Raw genomic sequence first — 22226 nt, 5'->3', positions numbered from 1 at the left:
GAAGTAGTTGTGTGGTTAACCTGTAAGTGAAGGTGAGCATTATATTCTAGGTGATCAGATCAGTAAATCCAGGCAGGAAGCCCCTCAGTGTGATCTAAAGTGGTCAGATGTGGACCCAACAGTTGGTCACTGGTTGTTAATGTGTGGTCAGATTGTAAAGGGCCAGAGGTGAGTCTGGTTTAATAATGATGAGAAGCTGAGAGCATAAATAAAGCCTAAATGTGTTAATAATGTGTGAGTGGTGTTTAATAATGCTAGTGTAATAAAGGCTAATTGTGTAATAAACACTGAATGTGTTAATAAAGCCTAAATGTGTAATAAACACTGAATGTGTTAATAAAGCCTAAATGTGTAATAAACACTGAATGTGTTAATAAAGCCTAAATGTGTAATAAACACTGAATGTGTTAATAAAGCCTAAATGTGTAATGTGCTTTGGGACTGATATTGATGGAGGAAGCGGCTCTCAGAGGAGTGGGTGGCGGCTCTGAAAAGAGCCTTTGGTGCACGGAGTGCTCGGGGAAGCAGCCGGTTACTTCTTGGCCTTCTTGGCGGCGGGTTTCTTGGCGGCAGCCTTCTTGACTGCGGGCTTCTTGGCGGCCGCTTTGGGCTTCTTGGCGGCGGGCTTCTTGGGGCTCTTCTTGGCCGCCACCTTCTTGACGGCTTTCTTGGCCGGAGCCTTCTTGGGGGACTTCTTGGCCGCGGCGGGTTTCTTGGCGGCGGGCTTCTTGGCCGGCGTGGTCTTCTTGGCGGCGGGCTTCTTGGCTTTGACGGGAGCCTTCTTCTTCACCACCTTCTTGGCCGGCTTGGCGGCTTTGGGCTCGCTCTTGGCCAGCTTGAAGGAGCCGGACGCCCCGGTGCCCTTGGTCTGGCTCAGGGTTCCCTTGGCGGCCAGCTTGGTGACGGCGGTGTTGATCCGCTTGTTGGCCTTGGTCACATCGACGCCTTTCCCGGCCAGCACCTTCTTCAGCGCCGCCAGAGACATGCCCTTCCGCTCCTTGGACTCGGCCACGGCGGCCACGATCAGCTTGGGGAGGCTGGGGCCGTCCTTCTTGGCCTTGGGGGCGGCCGCCTTCTTCTTGGGGGCTTTGGCCGGAGCTTTGGCCGGAGCCTTGGCCGGCGCGGCTGCTGGAGCTTCTTCTGCCATGTTCGCGTGTCGCTTCTTCTTCTTCGCTGCTCGTGTGAACGTGTCCGAGCCGGCGGCGGGAGGCGGGACTTATAACACACATGAGAACCGTGGAGAAGCAACGCATGAGAACCGTGGAGAAGCAACGCGCCCCGCCGCTCCGCCGCCGCCTCAGACCCGGCCACACTTGTGTTTTCTCCGACACTTTTCCCGCTCAGAAGCCCCCAAAAAGAACCGTTTTTCAGCGCAGTTGTCACCGGGGCGGGAAGGGAAGCCTGTTCCCTCCGCACCGAGCTCATGTTCGGCTTCCGGGACATTTCCTCTCCGTCCCAGGAGGCTTCAAACCTCTCGGATACTCGGCGGGTTTGTGCAGCGAGCGGCGAGTTTTCTCCACATTTTGCCTCCAAAAGCGTGTAAAAGCGGGTTGTGTTGGCTGTAACGGCGGTGTTCCCGGTAGCAGAGCCGCCGGCGGACAGAACCCCGGTGAAACGGCGGCTGTGGGGGGGATTGTTGAGCTCTAACGGGGGAAGTTTCGCTGGCAGTAAACACACGGACGCTGGCGGTGAATAAGCCGGTTAGGACTCGGGTCTCTGATGGATCAGCAGAACAAACTTCCAGTTTCCACCAAATGTGGGATCAACACGAAGGACTGACAGAAAGTTAATATTCCTCTGATTCTGGACTTCATTAAAGCTCCTTTTTGTTTCTTCTGCTGATCAGAAATCAGACTTAAAGTCATTGATCTGGATAAATATCAATAATGTTCCAACTCCCTTTTGACCCGCCCTACCAAAGCCCCAAAATAAAGCAACTTAATTTAATTTTAAATCCAAAATCTATTTTGTATGATGAAACCACCTGTTATTGATCTATTCAACTCAATTCAATACATTTTTTATCATTTATTTTTTGTTACACAATACAAAAAGACAATCACCAGTTTTCAGGATTACACTTTTTTTTTTTTTACTGTCAGTTGGACCAACAGTTTTCTTGTTTTCTCAGTTTTCTTTTACATAATAAAGGTTTATTATTGCTATTATATAAATGTGAAGTAATTACTTCTGAATTAATTATATTGAAAGGGAAAAAAACAGTGAACTTTTTTCTGCTGTTTAAATGTTTTTATAATTCACGGGTCAAAAATGACCCATAAGACAATCTTTGTACCCTAGTGGTGTACAGCCCACATGGAGACATAAACAAAAATAAAGTGTGACTTTATCTAATGATGGGGTCCCTTTAGGAAAAGTCTTAACATTTCAAGTTGGAAAAAGATAGTTTAAGGTGTTTTTTCTACAGCTAAACATGGTGGTGGCTCACTTTTGACAACAGGAGGGTTAAACAGGACAACAGGAGGGTTAAAGCTCAGATTAAAGCTCAGGTTAAAGATCAGATTAAAGCTCAGGCTTCTCTTTGGCCAGCTCTGAACTCAGCTGTGGGATCTGATGTGATTTCATTTCAAGTTAAGACTCTTTACATGTAAAAACTTATTCAGAGGAAGCCGTGAAAATCAGCTGTGAAACATGTGAAAGTTTCTCAGGCTGAAAGGAATCAGAAGGTCTCATAAAGCAGGTGGTTGTTGCACTGAACAAACGGCTGAAACATTCATTATCAGCACCAAGAAACAGAGCGCTTTACGGTCATTATTACACCGAAAAAGTGTGTCTATTACGCAAAGGGTCTCTGAATTATTTAAAACAACTAAAGTGTACTATTATTCTTAGCTATTGATGATGTCTTTAACTTGAAGTAGGTTTGTCCTTCATTTTAAAAAGTGATTGTTTATCTCTTTCTGTCTGTTTGATTGGCCCAGAAGAACTGGCCTTTCATGACAACACATCCTCCATGATGAGAAACCTCGGACAACAAACCAAACCTTCAGTCCTCCTTCTAATTAATACTAATTATTTATATAATTAATTATTATTATTATTATAATTAATAGTAATTATTAATACTATGATGTGGATGGTGGGTGCAAACAGTCACACACCTGATAGCTCAATGATTAGCTTAGTTGCCTTTGCATTCGGAGGTTATGAGTTTGAATCCAGCATTTTACAAGTTTGCACTTTCTTGATGTGCAGAATTTTATTTTTTTAGTGTCAAGGAAGCAAAAGCTTGATTCTGCGTTGGTGGATATGATTGTAATGGATGTACAACCATTTTCCATTGTGGAAGATAAAGGTTTCAGGGTACGGTGGCTCGTAGTTCTATAGCATTTAGAGCAGGGGGGTCAAACTCATTTTCACCGAGGGCCACATCAGCATAATCGTGGCCCTCAAAGGGCCAGATGTCAAGTACAAATATTACATATATATATTTGTATAGATGTAAAAAAGAAAAAATATGTTTGCTTTTTGCTCTGTTATTATATCATAAATCCTTTTATTTTGTCAGGTTATGAAACCCACATCAACTCCATCAATCAACGATCAAACCTTCCAAGTGAATAAAGAAAAATAACAAACACAAGTTATGACATTTACTTTGTTCCAAACTTGAAATATCAAACAAAGCTAGCTTTTACTGCCGCATTGTTTTCAGTTGTGGCTTTCGGGAACACATTCTGCTGCGATCGCTGTTTGCCTTTTAATTCTTGGACATTTTGTTGTTTTTCTTGGTGCCTGATGTTGGCACACTGAGCTCCGTGTTTGGTCTCAGAATGCCGACTTAGATCGTACTCTTTGACCACCGCCACCGCCTCATAACACAGAAGACAAACAGTTTTTTTCTCCTTGAAGCACAAACACGTATTCGCCTTCTGATCTTTCTTGAAACAGAAAAAATTGATGCAGATGGAAGGGCATCCGCATCAATTTTTGGGATCATTAATTGTATTTCTCAATTCCACTTGTTGGGAAAATCGCATCGATTTGGAATCGTTGCAGTCCAGTGGACGGGATGCCGTCACTTTGCGCGTAACATAATCGGCATGCATTGTGGGAAATGTAGTTTTTGGTCACTGCACGTATTTGACTTATTTATTTTTAGACAATCAGACCTTTTAAGCTCTCGCGGGCCTTGAGTTTGACACATGATTTAGAGTATCAATGCATGTTTACCTAATGAGCTGTATTTAATTTAATGTCACCCTTAGGCCTTTGTCAACCTTTTGGACCCCACTTACATAATTCCTAGTAGGAAGGCCTTAAGGACAATGGTGGAGGACAAGTACAAGCTGATGAAGGAGAAGGCCTTAGCTCTGGTGAGAAGGGCCTCTGCTGTCAGCTGCCATGTGGACGTCCATTAAAGGAAAACGTTGGAAAATTTCAATTTTCCTATTTTCCCTGACACCTGTCCCCCAAAATCGATTTCTCACACTGTTTTACATTATTCAACCCATAACCTTGCGCTCCCAGATTTTTTAACTTCTGGCCATGGGCGCAGCCATGTTCAGCCACATCCGGACATATTTTACGTCAGAAATGCAATTCTACTTGTGTGGCGGGAGTGTGCGAACCAGATAGCTTGGAGCTAACGGCTGTGGTTCCTCTGATAACCTTCGGGTGTGTGCACTGCTAGGTCAATCCTAGTCCTAAATACTAAAAGCTTAGAAAAAGCCAAATGGGGAGGGGGGCTTAGACGGCGCCATGCCGACTTGTTGCGTCTGCAAAAATTACCCATCCAAGACGAGGGGGAAAGGTATAACCTACCACCGGTTCCCACAGGATGAGGTCAGGTTTGAAAGATGGCTAACCGCGGTGGAGAGTCACCTGCAACCCGGGTGGGCAACTGACCGAATTCGTGCTGTGAACAACACCCACTATCCTGCATGTGTGTGCACCGAGCACTTTTCCTCTGATTGCAGTTCGGATAATATGAAGGCAAAATATTTCCAAGGAAAGCGTCCTGCAAAACTTATTTCTGATGATGCCGTACAAGGGCAGGAGAGTCGTCTGATCATGGAAAGGTACGTAAACCATAGCCTACTCATAATAACGGTGTATTTTGTGTGACTGAGACCTCTGCTAATTGATGGATTTCACGGCTAGTGTTATCAAAGATTTTCTTAGTTCTTCTCTGGTGTTATGTCAACATGGTAACAATTGAGCATGCAAGGGGCAGAAAGCAGCATTGTTTTCTATTATGGCACACATGTTTATGGCATTTGAGATGTGTTGTCCGTTGTTATCTCCTTACAATTTAAATACAATTTGTAGATTAAATTAAAGGTTAACCTATAGGTCTAGTTGCAACATATACATGTCAAAAACTTGTAGGTGGCTCATTTTGTCTAGCTAACATAGTGCACTAGCTAGCAACGCTAACTAGGTATAGGGTTAGGGTTGCATTTCTGACGTCATGTTGAGTGAACATGGCGGCGCTAGGGAGGGAGAGCCAGAGCAGTAAAACTTGAATTTCAAACATTCGCGAATGTTACTCTCTCGGGCTGACAAATTTAAACAAGGTGAGAAATCGATTTTGGGGAACATGTACCAGGGAAAATAGTAAAATTGAAACTTTCCGGCATTTTCCTTTAACAGCTGACATGTGGATGTCCATTAACGTGGACGTTACATTAAAGGGAAGGTAAGAGACCAATAAAAGACAAGATTATCCTGCAATATGGTCTGCTGCCAACTGATGTACCCGATCTGTGAACATGTTGTAATCTTTCCTCCAGGTGACAGCCTCATGTGCCCAGGTACTGAGTCCCCCTAAAGGTGTTATACCCACATTACAAACTTTTTGTGCACACCAGCTTCCTATTTCCCTGTGAGAGGATTTTCTCCAAGGCTGGCAAAGTCGTCAGCCAAAGACGAAACAGGCTGAAACCCAGCACAGTTGAAAAAAATCGTGTTTTTGAATAAAAATCTGTGAAATGTTTCCCATGCAGTAATTTTAGCTTGGCCCTGTTTCATAAGCACCCCCCCCCTCTCACTTTATACTTATTCACAATATAACACAAGCACTTCTCACATAAATCACAAATTGTTTTGTTTTACGCCTTTTATTTTGTACATAATGGACAACGAGGCTGGTTGAAGCAGATGATACTTGCAGTGCACCACCAGATGTCGCTGTTCTGTGTGGTTCCAAAGCCCCGAAACTTTGGTTCATTTTCTGGCACAATCAGATGAACCCTGAGGAGGCTTGATGAGGCTTCACCGGCCATCCCTACTTATCTGAGGTTGGGGGTAAAAAAAAAATAAATAAATAAAAAAAAAATAAATAAAAAAAAAAATAAATAAAAAATAAAAAATCTGTGTACACAGTGTATTTTTTTAGTTTTAGGTGTATTAATATAAGTGAGGCGACCTTAATAACAGAAATCCCTGACAACCAAAGAAAGTGGAAGGTCAGCAGACTGATCTACTGCAGAGAATCAGGTGTAATAAATGTAATTATTTAAATTCCATCATGTTTAAATGATGTAAATGTTTGAGCAGCAGTCTGAAGTTTATGTTTAAATGATGTAAATGTGTGAGCAACAGTCAGGACTTCGGCTCTCAGAGTGAGGGGAGTGGCCCTGAAAAGGACCTTTGTGTGTCGGAAGCAAACAGCGGTTTACTTGGAGCTGGTGTACTTGGTGACGGCCTTGGTGCCCTCGGACACGGCGTGCTTGGCCAGCTCTCCGGGCAGCAGGAGGCGCACGGCGGTCTGGATCTCCCTGGAGGTGATGGTGGAGCGCTTGTTGTAGTGAGCCAGGCGGGACGCCTCGGCGGCGATGCGCTCAAAGATGTCGTTGACGAAGGAGTTCATGATGCTCATGGCCTTGGAGGAGATGCCGGTGTCCGGGTGCACCTGCTTCAGCACCTTGTACACGTAGATGGCGTAGCTCTCCTTCCTGGACTTCCTCCTCTTCTTGCCGCCCTTGCCGGCGGTCTTGGTCACGGCTTTCTTGGAGCCCTTCTTGGGGGCAGACTTGGCGGGTTCGGGCATGTTCGTTCAGTTCTGGAGTCAGAGACGAGTGAAGCCGAGAGGGGAGAGAAACTCGTCTTTAAGCAGCCGACATGCTGATAGCGCTGTGCCGTCCCCCGCCGCTGATTGGTTCAGCTGCTGGGGTGTCTCCATAGTAACCAGCCTTTGTCAGAAAAAGAGGCGGGAAACATTACCGACATTACACTACAGGTGAATAGGGTAATGTTTTAAAATAATAGAAATCACCGTGAAACTTCCTCAGTTGGTTACTTATACAAGTATGAAAAAAAAAGTATTATACGTTTTAGAAAGTTGTATGTTTAATTATGCAAATTAGGCATTATCTCATTAAATTGATTTATTTATTTTTATTTATTTGTTTATTTAAGTAATTTATTATCATTATTAGTTAGTAGTAGTATTTTTTTTTTACTAGAATTGGTATTATTATTGTTGTTGTTAATACAATCATTGTAAACACTTAAAAAAAAAATCTTGAGCTACTTGACTAATTTGAATTTCCCCCATTGGGGGATGAATAAAGTTTTTTTCTATTCTATTCTAAATATGCGCACATTTGCATATATTTCCAGAAGATAGATCTGAACATATGATAAAGCCAGGTGCAAAATTCTTTTTGCATTTTGTTTACACAGAAAATGAAAAGAAAATTACAGATTGATTTCAGGATATCTGCTTTCATTTCCTAAGAAATCAAAATATACTGTCCATACCCTAAAATTTTCGCCATATTTTTTATTATGTCACATAAATCAGGCCAGGAAGGATTTATCAACAAATCCTTCTGTAAATATCCTCAGAATACTGCTGAGTGTACAATTGGAAAGTTTGGTGTTAGTAGGTGCTTTTGTAGTATAAAGCCGGATTTCACTTGAATTCGCTGGCGCTGGTCGTCATGTTTACTGCCAAAATGGCGGCTGACAACCAAAAGTTACGTGACCGTAGGAGCTCAATAGGCTGAGATATTGATACTGGAAAAATACAAAAAACTGATTTTGAGAAAATGACATTAAAAGATTTAAATAGGGGAATTTAATACATTTTAATTAGAAACAATTGCTCAAAAACAGAATTAATGCTCAGGCAAAATGTAGTTTTTAATGGAACTTCTTTTCATGTTTGTGAACCTTTTAATGTAATTTGTTGATAAAGCAGCTCAGATTTAAACCCAGAAATGTTGTTCAATTGTTCAAGCTGCTGAGGGGAGAATGTGTCCTAATGAACCATGTTTCTATGGTAACCTCTCTCATGAGATCACATTGTATGGCCACTTAGTCCTAATATCAACCGTTAAATGACATTGATCAGACTAAGTTTGTCTGTAGGAGTTTGTAAATGGCATCAAACTGATTAAATACAGTATATATTTATTAAAGGCTGCAATATTCACTACTTGGTGAAAAGAAAAGTTAATTTAGAAACTGAATTATATCACAAACAATCAGATCTGTGATAAATTCACACCACATTGGTCTGAGCTCTTCAGAGGAGCTAGGGGACGTGCACGCCATCTGAGCTGCGGACGTAAGAGAGAGCAGGTAGCCGGCAGTGGGCGGAGCCAACATGTTCACATACCACAGAAGAAGAGACCTTTTTAGTTCCACTTAGAAAATATGTAAATAAACATTTTCTGGGGTTCAGACCTTTTGAAGAACATTTGTTAAAATTAAACACTGAGCAGGAAAATCTGAAGTCATAAGAATTGTTTCTGTAACATAATCCTTATCAGTAACCGGTTTAAATTGGAAAAATAAAATAAATTTATATACATATGGATCAATATAAAATATTTATATACGGCTGAATAAACCCGATAATTTAGCTTTTATTACGGTTGCTGTATGATAGATAAACAGAACTGGGGAGCAGCGGGGGCTGAGCGGCCATGATGTTAAAGTATAGTGCTACTATACATTTACAAAGTTTATAAAGAAATTCTACATTTAATTAATTATAGAAAAAGACTAGATCTGTTAAAAAGCTAAATGAAAATATCTGCTGTTTTTCTTGCTAATCTGTTTCCATCCAGAGTGTCTGCTGTGCTGGAAACAGGAATATATGAAAGAAGTTTCGCTCTTTCAGAGGTTTGTGTGGCTCTTAAAAGAGCCGTTGGGTTGGTTGTGGGCAGCCGGGCTTTACTTGGCCTTGGCGGCCTTCTCGGTCTTCTTGGGCAGCAGCACCGCCTGGATGTTGGGCAGCACGCCGCCCTGAGCGATGGTGACGCCGCCCAGCAGCTTGTTGAGTTCCTCGTCGTTGCGGACGGCCAGCTGCAGGTGGCGGGGGATGATCCTGGTCTTCTTGTTGTCGCGGGCAGCGTTTCCGGCCAGCTCCAGGATCTCAGCGGTCAGGTACTCCAGCACAGCCGCCAGATAGACGGGAGCTCCGGCACCGACCCGCTGGGCATAGTTTCCCTTCCGGAGCAGCCTGTGGACGCGGCCGACGGGGAACTGGAGCCCGGCCCGGGAGGAGCGGGTCTTGGCCTTGGCTCTGGCTTTGCCGCCGGTCTTTCCTCTTCCAGACATGATGAGATGAGAGATTTCTTTCTGGGGAGAATGAAGATCGAAGTGTGCCGCTGCGCAGTCACGCGACGAAATATATGGAAGAGCAGCTCCTCGCTCATTGGCCAGAGAGAGCGTTAACTGACGTCCTCCAATCATAGAGCAGTGACGTCACACTCGCATGTTAATGAGCAAACCTCCCTGAGCGCAGCCGAAGGTTTGCTGCTAATAAACGGAATTATTGAGTTAAATCAGAGTGTTTTAGAGTCATATCAAAGTAATAATAAAAAGATTTATTCTTACAGCTGAGCATCACTTCTCTTTATTCCTTCAACCTCATCAAATAAGATTAAAATGTATTTTTACACTTTACAAAGTAGATGAAAACGAGGAATTTATAAAGCATCATATTAATAAACTTTTTAATTAGGTTTAATATATGAAGATAAATGATGTGAAGAATAATATTTATAAACTTTAATTATATTTAATATATGAAGAAAAATGATGTGAAGAATAATATTTATAAACTTTAATTATATTTAATATATGAAGATAAATGATGTGAAGAATAATATTTATAAACTTTAATTATATTTAGGAGATCTATGACAGCGAATCATCACGACTGATACAGGAGATCAAATAAAACCAGCTGATCTCTTATATTTTTATCTGAGACAGAAAAGGAAACAGAAGAAAGCTGCAGAATAATTGTAGCTGTACTTTGAAATGAAACCTGCTTGTAGACGCTGAAGCACGTGGTGAATCAGACTTTGCGTTCTGCGCATGCTCCAGATGTTTTCCCGGGGTCGTGACCCGGAAGTCAAAGGAGACGATATTCCTGTTGTTGTCGCCGTCAGAAAGAAAGAAAGAACGCGATGGAGAATGCTCCGTTGGGCATCGAGTTTGTGCAACAAGCAGCTCATCACAGACCAAATGTAGAGGTGTAACTACCCAGGCTCCGCCCTTGCAGTGACGCAACACCTTCGGCTCTGCTACACTTACTCAGGCAAACTGCTCATTCAGGTGGATTCGAGTTCCCGAAAAAATGGGAACTCCACCCACTTTGTCAGGAAGCAATCAACTTTGAGCAGCGCCAACGGCCCAGGGTAGAGGCGTGTTCAAGGTAGTGACGTGGTTGAACTGCCACTCAACCCATGGATTGTACACGGAAGCGCTTCATTCAATATCAACATGGAGCAGCGTCAAGCTTTTGACACTGCTGTAGATGCTGTAATGAAAGTGTTGGACGGGAGATTCTGGTTAAAAATCGAGCAAAGAACAGCCCTTGAATCATTTCTTGACAGGAAAGACGTTTTCGCCTTGCTCCCTACTGGCTTTGGTAAGAGTTTAATCTACCAGTTAGCCCCGCTGGTAGCTAAATCATACGTCAGAGGAAAGAGTGGTGTGATTGGCTTAAGCTTAGGCACAGCCTTTTCTGGCCACAACCAGTAGCAACCCGAGGGAGGCGGGTTGACCAGGCCATTTCGAATCGTATTCGTTATGGTCTTGGTCAGACCAGAATCTCGAAGAGATTTGAAAGTCTATGTTAATCAGGCTAAGGTGTAACCGATTCTTGCTTCACTCCACGGTGTTAGGACAGACCAAATAACCCCTTGACTCTGCGTTGTGTATTTTTAATGAAGACAAGGAGTTTCTGGACATTGGACACTTTATTTCCTGCGTGGGAACATAAGTTTTCATCAGTGCAGTTGGTTTAGCTTCACACAGCACACTGCAACAGAGCGTCACGTTAGCATTTAGCTTTAGCATGTATCGTTCTATGCTCTGGGCTGAAAAACGCGACTCACCTCTGACGCAGCTTTCACAGACTGGCGCGGATTACCGGAGCCAGCAGCATATAACCAGCCACACCGAGAGGGGGCGCAACTTCCCCACTGCACCCATACACAAAGCAAGTGGAACTCTACAACTTAAAGGCACAATGTTCGATTTTTATGTCATTTTGAAGTGTATTGCATACAGAAAACACCTATACATACCATAAGAGTGTGCAGAAATAATCCTACTGGCATGTCCTAACCAAAGTTTATACGCAGCATAGCTGAGTTTTACTGCAGAATTAGCATGCTAAACTGATAGCGCCGGACCGGCAGTTTTCTGGCCAGGAGGTGGCGATATAGAGTAAAATCAACCTCCGTTCAACCCCAGGCAGTAAAAGAACCAGAAGAAGAGTCTGCTCTGAGGAGGAGTGAGTGGGGTGGGCATAGACATCATATAGAACACTAGACTGAGCAACGAACGTAACCGCTCTTGGGCCGAACGTAACGCAGGGCCGCCATATTGGAGTGGTGATTCGCTCCATTCAGTATAACCGGGTTGATAGGAGCAATGAACAGTCAGCGCATTTAATTAATAATATATCGCTGAATAACACTCGTGTTTATGCGTTTTAAATGTCATCCGTGAAGCACTGATAAAAAAAAACATGGTTTGGCGGGATTTATTGTTCATACTTGGCATAACGTAACACAATATAGGCCTACATGAGTCATTAATAGTTCATGGTTCACCTTTGAAAAACAAACAATGAGATAACGAGTCATTTTTTCATTTTATTTTTATTTTTAGTTCTTAAGTGAATCATACACGGACCTTCAACATTACATTTCAATATTGTTTTTTTTCACACTTCTTTTTTTCCCCACAATTATATATATATATATATATATATATATATATATATATATATATATATGTATATATATATATATATGTATATGTAGGGAAGATATCCACTGGCCATTAATATACAAAAAAGAGCACTACAATTTTGGATGCACCTCAAAACAAGTCCCTCAGACACACTGCACTTTATTGCAGCAAAAACAATGTGTATAATATAAATTAATCATTACATGTTCATTATATTTTATGCTTTGGCAATACATTTACTTTTTCATGCCAATAAAGCTCATTCAATTGAATTGAATTGAGAGAGAGGGAGAGACAGAGAGGACTAAAAGCCCTGAAAGAGAACTGCTTTGCATGAAATGTTGGCTGCATATTATGGAATGATCCGTTGCCGCGAACCCATCTCTCCTCAGCGCCACTTCCCACTTTTTTCTCAACTCTGTATCCTGTGGAAACCTTAAAAAGTGTCAGATGTAACTTTGGTCATTCCTTGTTGTTCATCATGTTCACATTCATGTTCTGGTTTTCATTTGTAATGTGCTACGTCTCCACCACCCATATCAACAGTGATACGACTCAGTAACCTTAGCATACGTTCGCCTAAAATGAAGTTCATAAAATGCTGTACAGTTTTTTATTGTTTATCTTTATTTTAAACTTTGTTGTTAAAGTATGTCATGTTTTCATTTCCTTAATTTCAAGCCATTTATATAATAGGATGCTATGGTTGATGCCGAGCTGTCAGCTCTCAGCTGTCATCTGTCAGCTGTTAGCTGATCGGTCATTCATTTACGATGTGGTCGCATAGTGTTAATACGCCAATATTACTCTGCCGTTGCCCTCCGCTATTACTTTGTTGTTCAAGTAGCCTATGTCATGTTTTCATTTTCATTTATTTCATTATCATATCATCAAGCCATTCACATTCATCTTGTGAGCTAATCTAGCTAGCCACGGCCTCAGGAGCATCTATTTATACTACAACACTCTGGTAAAACAAATAGATTCAATAGTACGGTAATGTTAAATCTTACTTGTGAAAAGTAATCCCGCGACTTCTGTTTTCCTTGGTTCGCTCGTTTGAGCAGTTGTATGCTGAACACCAGCCAGGCATCTTGACAAGTCTCTAGTTGCAAATTCAATGACAAACGTTATCGTGAGCTTGACGTTCACCACTCCAAGATGGCGGCCGTTTTTCTCGCGTCTCAGCAGCCAATGCTCAGTCTAGTGTTCTATATGATGTCTATGGGGGTGGGGGCGGGGTGGGGCGGCGGGGGCGGGGCCAGCGCTAGACCAGCGATTTCTTCTACTGCCTGGGGTTGAACGGAGGTTGATTTTACTCTATATCGCCACCTCCTGGCCAGAAATCGCACATTGTGCCTTTAACCCTTGTTACAGAGGGACGTAGCTTCATCTGGCTCTGGGTTCTCGCTTTGTGCCTCTGATCCCATTCATTCACCGCCATATATCCAAGGAGAATTACCCAAATAAGGAGCAGAACCCAAAAAGCTGTAATCCAATTACTCTCATCATGTAGACCCACTGACTGACTCATATTTTCTATCCAAATAGTTCATCGGGCGTAGCTTTGGAGTTCTGGTCTTTAAGTAAAACAGGATCCAGCTGCAAACAGCTGCAACCAGCTGGAAGAAGCTGTTGACTTCTGTTGATGAAAAATCTTTGCTGAAATCAGCTTAAACTGGAGGAAACAGTCGATAAAAAGCATTCAGGGCTGTGAAACCTCACTGAAAACGAAGACTTGGACACAGTGTTCTGGTTTGTGGGTTTTTGTTTGGTTCTGGTTTTGTGTCACCTTGTTGTGGGTTCTGTGTTAGATTAACATGGTCAGAGAGATCTTTGTGCCTCGGAGACAGAAAAGCCTTCATGATTGTTTATTTATTTTTTTTTTATTTTTTTTTTTTTAAATATTTTTATTGCTTTTTCCAAGGAAAAGTGAAAAAGTAGACATACAGAAAAAACAAACAAACAAACAAACAAAAAAAAAAAAAAAAAAAAAAAAGAAAAAAAACGATCACGTAACACAGAACGCAGCACATCTAGGATTATAACAATATTTCATGGTCGTATCTAACAAAAACATCCAAAAGTAGACAAATAAATTAATCTGACATATACAAAACCATATATTAACTTGCACAGTTAGGTGTCATACAGCATCCGTTGTTCGCGAGCTCACATTTTTAAGATAATTTAGTACTGGGTCCCATGTTTTATCAAATATATCTCCCCTATCATTGTTATAGAATCTTAGCCTCTCCAGATGTAAAGTATTTGACAATTCTCCCAGCCACAAATTATAGGTCGGCACAGATTCCATTTTCCACACCCTCAAAATCAGCTTTTTTGCGATCACCATCCCAAATTGTACAGCTCTTTTTTCAAATTTATTAACAGAAGAGAGGACACTTGTGGCCCCGAGGACCGCCACCAGAGGGCAGGGTGCTAGATTCTTCCCAAAAGCCTCAGAAAAACACTGAAAAATACACTGCCAATATAAATCAAGTTTGCTACATGCCCAGAAAGAATGCGCTAGAGTACCTATCATGGATTTACACCGATTACATACTGGTGAGATATCAGGATAAAATTTGTGTAACTTTTCTTGTGAATAATAGTGTCTGTGAAGTATTTTAAAATGTATTAAGTTGTGTCTGGTGTTAACTGAACATTTTTGCACACTACATAGACATTCTTCCCAAATTTCATTACTTATTTCCACATTTAACTCATCTGCCCATGCCCGCCTGTAAACCTCCGTATTCATCGGAGCTCCATCAAGCATTTGATAGAAACCAGAGATTGCCCCTCGGGACCCCGGGTCAAATCTGCTAACTACCTCAAGAGTGTCATGTTTATTTAGAACTTCAAAGTTTGGTACATTTTTTTTAACAAAATCTCTAATCTGCAAAAACCTGAAAAAACTTGAGGCAGATATTCCATATTTGGCTTGTAGCTGTGTAAATGAGGCAAAATTTTCCCCAATATACAAATCATTTATGTTCTTAATGCCTTTCTGTTTCCAAGCAGAGAAAGCAATATCATTTAGGCCAGGTATGAAAGCGTGGTTTTCGCAAATTGGAGTATCAGTATATACACTTGGGGCCTTGATGTGAAGTTTTATTTGCTCCCATGTGCGTAGAGTGCCATTTATTACAAAGCTGTCACTATAATGTGACTTCCTAACTTTGGTGGGGCTATTAAGCAAGGCTAGCAAGGAGGTCTTATTACACAGCAATCGTTCCATGCATAGCCAGGCAGGGCAGGAATATGAAGAGGACGGGGGGCCTTTCCTCCACCAAGCAAGCACAGACAGATGAGCCGCCCAATAATACATTTTAAAATTCGGTAGGGCAAAGCCTCCAGCATTTTTCGGTTTACACAGATGTTTTTTGGAGATCCTGACAGCTTTGTAGTTCCAGATAAAAGGTACAATAATTGAATCTAATTGTTTAAAGTAATACTGGGCAATGTAACATGGAAGAGACTGAAAGAGATGCAGGAAACGTGGCAGTGCAATCATCTTAATTGCATTAATCTTACCTACAAGAGAAATAGGAAGAGTCTTCCAAAAATGTATGCTTTGTTTAAGTTGCTCAATCTTATTACACCAATTCTTCTGTAGAAGGTCCTCAGGGTCTTTAGTTACAGTTATACCAAGATATGAAAAGTCATTAAAAGCTTTTTTAAAAGGAGTAGAATGTATAAATGTCATATCAACTTTGTTAGAAATCGGCATCAACTCACTTTTGTCCCAATTAACAGAAAATCCGGAAAGTCTGCCAAAGTTGCTAATTAAAGTCAAGAGATGAGGTATTGAAGCTTGAGGATGAGAAATGAATAAAAGAATGTCATCCGCATACAATGAAATATGATGCTCTTGTCCCTGAATGTTGATAGGAGATATTAGGCGACTTTGTCTAATACTGACTGCAAGCGGTTCAATAATGATTGAGAACAAAAAAGGGGAGAGGGGACACCCCTGACGTGTTCCACGTCCGATCGCAAAAGGGCATGAGATATTTTGGTTAGTTATAACAGAGGCGGTTGGATGAGAATAGATAAGCTCAATCCACTTCATGAAGGAGGGTCCAAAGCCAAATTTTTTAAGTGTAAACAACATATAGGGCCATTCAACCTGATCAAAAGCACGCTGTGCATCTAAAGAAATTATTACTGTCTCTTCTGTATGTTCTGCATACAAAATATGGAACAAGCGGCGCAAATTAAAATACATATGCCTACCCGGCATGAAACCTGTTTGGTCAGGATGGATAATAGAACAGATGTGCTCCTTTAATCTATTGGCTAGGACCTTCCCAAGAATTTTGGTTTCGATAGGCAGCAGGGAGATAGGACGATATGAAGAGACCAGATTAGGATCACGCCCTGGTTTGGGTATAAGTGAAATATTGGCCTTATATAGAGTGGGAGGCAACCCAGAGATCATCCGTGAGTGATTCAGCATTCGTAGTATGAGTGGGGAAAGTTTATGGCTAAATACCTTGAAAAACTCGATACAGAAGCCATCTGGTCCTGCTGCCTTATTGTTGGGGAGAGAGGAAATCACTTCTTTTATCTCACTCAAATTGATGTCTTCATCTAGTGAGGAGGAAGATTCTTTAGATAATTTAGGCAGTCCCAAATTTTCGAAAAATGTTTCCATAGTCTCTGGGTCAGAACCACCCTGTGACTGATAGACCTTTTCATAAAAATCTGCAAAACATTTATTAATTTTTTCAGGATCCGTCACGTGAGTCCCATCATTCATCTTGATAGAATGAATGGACCTGGATGCCTGAGACTGTCTTAACTGGCGGGCAAGCAACCTTTGAGGTTTATCACCAAACTCAAAGTATTTTTGTCTCACTTGGGCCAATAAACGTGAAACATTTTTGGACATTATAGAGTTGTACTCGTATTTTAATGCTGAGATCTTCTTCAGTAATTCAGGCGGATTATCCACTCTACATAGTGCTTCTAGATCTGATAGTTGACTATCTATTTCAGATAACCTAACTTTAGATTTTCTTTTTTCCATCGCTTCATAAGATATGACGTGGCCCCTGAGAACAGACTTCATGGCCTCCCAAAGTGTGGAGTCGCTAACTTCACCATTATCATTTGTGTCAATGTAAAGATCTATTTTGCCTAAAAGATAAGAACAAAATTCCTTCTCTTTCAGTAAAGAATTGTTTAACCGCCAAGTAAATTCTCCCCGTTTATGATTCAGATTAAGCTTTAAGGAAACTGGGGCATGGTCCGAAATTAGAATATTATGATAGGCACAATCCACGACTTGTGACAATAATTTAGAATCCAATATAAAATAATCAATCCTTGAGTAAGATTTATGAACGGCTGAAAAGTAGGAAAAATCTCTTGCTGTGGGATTAAGGAGCCTCCAAATGTCCACCAGATTATAAGACTGTATTAGATTATTAAGAGCAATACTGCTCCTTGATGTATTAATTTGAGAATGTTGCCGATCGAGGACCGAATCCAAAACACAATTAAAGTCTCCACCTAGGATTATATTTGTATTTGACCCGTTGGATATAGCATTAAAAAGATTCTGAAAGAAAATGGGATCATCAAAATTTGGGCCATATACATTTATCAAAGTTACAGGTACTGAGTTTAGCTCCCCTTTAACGATCAAATATCTACCTCTATCATCAGAAATGGTTTGTGTATGCACAAAGGGAGTGTTTTTCTTAATAAGGATTGCCACTCCTCTTGCTTTTGTGCTGAAGTTTGATTGGAAGACATGAGATGCCCAAGAAGGACATAATACCTTAGCTGCAGTTTTTTTAATATGTGTTTCCTGTAGAAAACATATGCCGGCTTTGAGTGTACGTATATGAGCATACACTTTACCTCTTTTTAATGGGCTATTCATCCCCCTTACATTCCAACTAATTAGAGTAACACCACCATCACTGTGCTTACCAGGCTGTCTTAACATAGATACTGTCTACAAAGAAAAATAACATATCTCTGACCATGGCAAAAAGGATTGTGCAAGAAACTAAAAACAAATGGATGTGCTGAAACAGAGAGAACCCTAAACTGAACACACGAACACCCCCCAGGAGGAAACCAAACCCACGAGCGGTGTTTCCATACCCCAAACTGAAAGTCAAAGCTAAACATTGGCGCCTCTTACGGCCCAATAAGCTTATAACTGCTTATCTCCCTACATACCGTGGAGCAAACCACCTATAAACGTTCATGAAATAATAAAGCATTTCACCTCACCCAAATTATAATGTAACTGAAATATTACCGGTCAAAGTTCAATCCGTATCATAATCCGATCAATTGTCTGTGTCCCAGTCATGAGCCTCCCGGCTCAGGAATTTTTCGGCTTCGTCCGGGGTGCTGAAGGTGCCCGTGTTGTCGTTGACGGTGACCACAAACGTCGCTGGATGTCTGAAGCCGCACCGGATTTTCTTGGCTCTGCACTTCTCCTTGATATGCTGAAAGGCCATCCGCTTCTTCATGGTTGCTGATGTTAGGTCTGGAAAGATGAATACAGGACGCCCGTCGTACTGTAGCGGTGCCTTCTCCCTCGCGAGCCTCAGTACCAGCTCCTTTACCTGGAAACGGTGCAGCCTGGCGATGATGGCTCTTGGTCTCCCGTCTCTCGCAGGCGCAGCGATACGGTGGGCACGGTCCACATCCACGGGACGATCAAAGTGCTCCTCTCCCAGTAGCTCCGGTAACAACTTGGCGACAAACTCCGTCGGTCTGCCGTTCTCGGTTTTCTCTTTTAGTCCAATTATACGGATGTTTTGCCTGCGAGAGCGGGACTCCAGGTCATCTAACTTAGCCTGCTGCAGCTTATACTGGGAGGCTAGGCTCTCGTACCGCTCCTCCAGTTCGTCGAGACGTTTTTCGTGCGATTCAACGGCCTCCTCTGTTGTAGACACACGTTCACAAACGGATGTTAAAGCCGACTTAAGGCTGGAAAGGGACCCATTAAGCTCGTCGAATCTATTGTCCACGGCTCTGTTCATCTTGCGTATTGCTGTCAAAATGTCTTCGTTGGTAGCCGGGACCTCAGTGCTACCAACAGGAGCGCTAGCTGCATTAGCACCAGCCTGTTCGGCAGCCTCCACGTCGTCAACTTTTTCAATAAAGTCTCCTTCACACGAACCTTTTTCGGCTCTAAGCCCCTTGCCTTTTTTCATTTTCTGACTACACATTATTTGACCGTTAAATGTTTATTAAAGGACTTAAGGGTGAGGTATATAAGTTAGGTCAAGGTGGAGCTCCCAACAAACACGTCTACTCCACAGCGTGGTCCGCCATCTTCCCCATGATTGTTTATTAAAGGACAGAATCAAGGCAAGGCAATTTTATTTATAGAGCACAATTCGTACACAAGGTAATTCAAAGTGCTTTACAGCTATATAAAATCACAAGAAGGCAATAAAATCATTAAAAAAAAAAAAAACATTAAAAATAATCAGACCTCAGTCTTAATTCAACTGAATTCAGTTCAGTTTTTACTGAAAAAGCAGCGAATCCCAAGTGACATTATAAGGCCCTTCAGGGGTCCATTCAGATCTGAAATGAGCCACACTGAAACAGACATAAAACCAAAGCAAAACTAGGGAAATGTTGGAATTAATCTAAGATTAAAAATAAAGAGCTTTCATTCTCATGTGAACATAAAAACTAAAGGCTATTTCACAAGTTAAAAACACTTTAAAGGAGTCAGTGCAAACTTAGTTATCAGTTCAGGTTGATAAGACAGTGCTTAAAAAACGTTCAAAGTTAAAGTGGGGACCGACAGCCAGTGATTACTTTGTGTTTAGCAGTCTAACAGCAGACAGGAAGAAACTATTCTGAAGTGGAGAAGTCATCGCTCAGAGGATGTAGACAGTTACATCTTTTGATTAATCTTTTTCATTTCTTTCTTTTAGTTATTTGAAGACCTGATCACATCGAGAAGCTCTTTATACTCTGGTGTCCTTTCTGAGTAGAGTTTCATTTTAAGATCCATAATGTTGAGATAGAAGCTCTCTCTGTCGATCAGACTGATCTGATCCAGAGAACGATGGCGTTCAGTATGTTCTGATCAGTATTTTATGCCCAAACTTTTAACGATGTAGTGGTGAGTTAAAATCATCTGCAGAAGCTTTGGTTCAACACACCTGCATCCTTTCTGAGACTCTGACATCACTGGATTGACCACGATCAGTGACATCTTCATCAGTTTAACTTTATCTCCACTTAGAAAAACTTCAGTGAGCTAGTTAAAATGTCATAGGCCTTCTTCAGGGTATCTCTGGCTGGGATGTGGTCTGCATTCACATGAGTGCAGTTGTTGTTGTTGTTGTTTGTAGATCTGTTTTCCCTCCGGACACCTGTCACACTTTGGAACGAAACACTTATTATTTATTCTCATACAAACCCTTATTTACCACCCATACTCAAATTCTATACTTACTTGCCTTATATTAGAGGCCTTATAACTCAGCCATACAGCATCACATAGACCTCATTCAAAGTTTATATGTGACAAGAAACGCTCGGCTTTAACTGAACCAAAGTGTTTGTTGATACATTATACAGCTTTTACACAACGGCGGTTTAGGTTTTAGGACGACAACATCTCAGCTCAGGTGTCTCTCCCACTCTGTTTCTCACTCTAAATTTGATACTGCACCAATTCCTTGAACAAATGTCTCTCATGTCCGAAATATCTGCCCGATCTGGATAAATTTTACTTCAAAACGTAGGTATTTTTGTCCTCTTTCACCCAAAGTCACACTCATTGAGCTCTGCCACATATATTTCTTATGAATTGCCTCTGAGCACAGAGGTCGCCTCTCCATTTCCATTATTAAAAATTATTTTAAAACTGCCATAGAAAACGAGCCAAACATAGTAGCTAAATGAAAATTACACCGCTGGCTTCTGCCGTCTCTTGGGGCGCTGACGGTTCAAGAATTATTCGGATCCGACTTTTACTTTTTGAACAGCGACCGTTTGTTCGAGACAGTAGGCTACAGTCAAAATTATAGTCTAATTTTAAGAAGCCATAGTGTGTGCACGTGTCAGTTTGCTCTCTGTCTAACACAGCTGGTTCCGTCTACGTAGCAACGCATTAGGAGCCCGCACCTGCTCCTGTTACCGGGGCAACGCCTCGTTAGCCTGCTCTGTTCTGAGACTGCTTATGAGGGCAGAGCCAAGATGGCTGCCCTGTTATAACAGCTTAATGTTATAAATCTGATCTGCTTTTCTCCTTTAAACTGATACTGAGGGGAAGTTTGAAAATACCCACAATGCAATGGGAAAATACATCGAAAAGCACTTACCAACGCCATTTTGAGAATGCCATAAAAGCTGTATTTTAAACAGGACCTTGGACAAAAATGACAGAACTGTCTACAGCAGACCTGTCTTAGGAATTTGTTGGATATCACAGTTGGATATTTTCCTGAAAGAGCACTTTGCTCTCAGACTGCAGGTTTACTTCTGGTTCCCAGAGTTTCTAAAAGTAGAATGGGAGTTCCCATGATGCACCTCTCCATGTACATGTGACATCATTGTTGTCATTAAATTGTTTCTCTCTCTCAGCAGGTATCCCTGGCCTGGTGTTACGCTGCTTGTTGTCATTAAAAGCTTATGTTTTAAACTCAAAGCTTTTTCTCTCTATAACCATTTGTATGGCTCATCACTAAAATCGTCCTTTTCCCGTTATAGGCTGCTTTAAATGCTGATAACTTCATTATGAGTTTGTGTTATTGAGCCTGTTTGGCTTCAGTGTCTCAGATGAAATGAGATAAAACACCTTTTGTTTGGGATAACACCGTTTGGAAGGAAACATTCAGCTCCTTGGCTGTGACTTCACACATGAATACATCATTCAGTGTTTACGTGGATACCAGGTTGCTAAGGGAGGAGGGAAGTCACGTGACTTCCTGGAAACGGAGAGCATGTGATTTATAGGAATCTGTGTGAGCGCTGTTTCTTTAAAACTTCTGCTGCCTCTGAGAGCTACCAAACAATCCCCCCTCTCA

The 22226-nt window shown here is 41.6% G+C and overlaps 4 protein-coding genes across 4 annotated transcripts in view; all 4 read right to left on the bottom strand.

Moving 5' to 3' along the window:
• Window positions 1-22226, bottom strand: part of LOC142401780 (uncharacterized) — a 337909-nt gene that overhangs the window by 35230 nt on the left and 280453 nt on the right. The gene's annotated exons all lie outside the window — the stretch shown is intronic.
• LOC142401594 (histone H1-like) lies at window positions 437-1187 on the bottom strand. Its single transcript, XM_075487061.1, has one exon. It carries the CDS (start codon window positions 1145-1147, stop codon window positions 533-535), a length of 615 nt encoding a protein of 204 aa, XP_075343176.1. The 5' UTR covers window positions 1148-1187; the 3' UTR covers window positions 437-532.
• Window positions 6065-7159, bottom strand: LOC142401593 (histone H2B). The gene is made up of 2 exons (XM_075487060.1): window positions 6645-7159; window positions 6065-6258 (listed from the first exon to the last, which is right to left on the bottom strand). Exons 1-2 carry the CDS (start codon window positions 7013-7015, stop codon window positions 6255-6257), a joined length of 375 nt encoding a protein of 124 aa, XP_075343175.1. The 5' UTR covers window positions 7016-7159; the 3' UTR covers window positions 6065-6254.
• Window positions 7691-9581, bottom strand: LOC142401592 (histone H2A). The gene has a single exon (XM_075487059.1). The coding sequence runs from the start codon at window positions 9535-9537 to the stop codon at window positions 9151-9153; it is 387 nt and encodes a 128-aa protein (XP_075343174.1). The 5' UTR covers window positions 9538-9581; the 3' UTR covers window positions 7691-9150.

The sequence above is a fragment of the Odontesthes bonariensis genome, chromosome 16 (genome assembly GCF_027942865.1).
Source record: "Odontesthes bonariensis isolate fOdoBon6 chromosome 16, fOdoBon6.hap1, whole genome shotgun sequence".
Lineage (NCBI taxonomy): Eukaryota > Metazoa > Chordata > Actinopteri > Atheriniformes > Atherinopsidae > Odontesthes > Odontesthes bonariensis.
The sequence above is the reverse complement of the archived record's forward strand: the minus strand, read 5'-3'. Positions and strand labels throughout refer to the sequence as shown.

Excerpts from the sequence above, each read along its gene's own strand:
- LOC142401594 (XM_075487061.1), bottom strand. The coding sequence starts at position 1,147 with ATGGCAGAAGAAGCTCCAGCAGCCGCGCCGGCCAAGGCTCCGGCCAAA.
- LOC142401593 (XM_075487060.1), bottom strand. The coding sequence starts at position 7,015 with ATGCCCGAACCCGCCAAGTCTGCCCCCAAGAAGGGCTCCAAGAAAGCC.
- LOC142401592 (XM_075487059.1), bottom strand. The coding sequence starts at position 9,537 with ATGTCTGGAAGAGGAAAGACCGGCGGCAAAGCCAGAGCCAAGGCCAAG.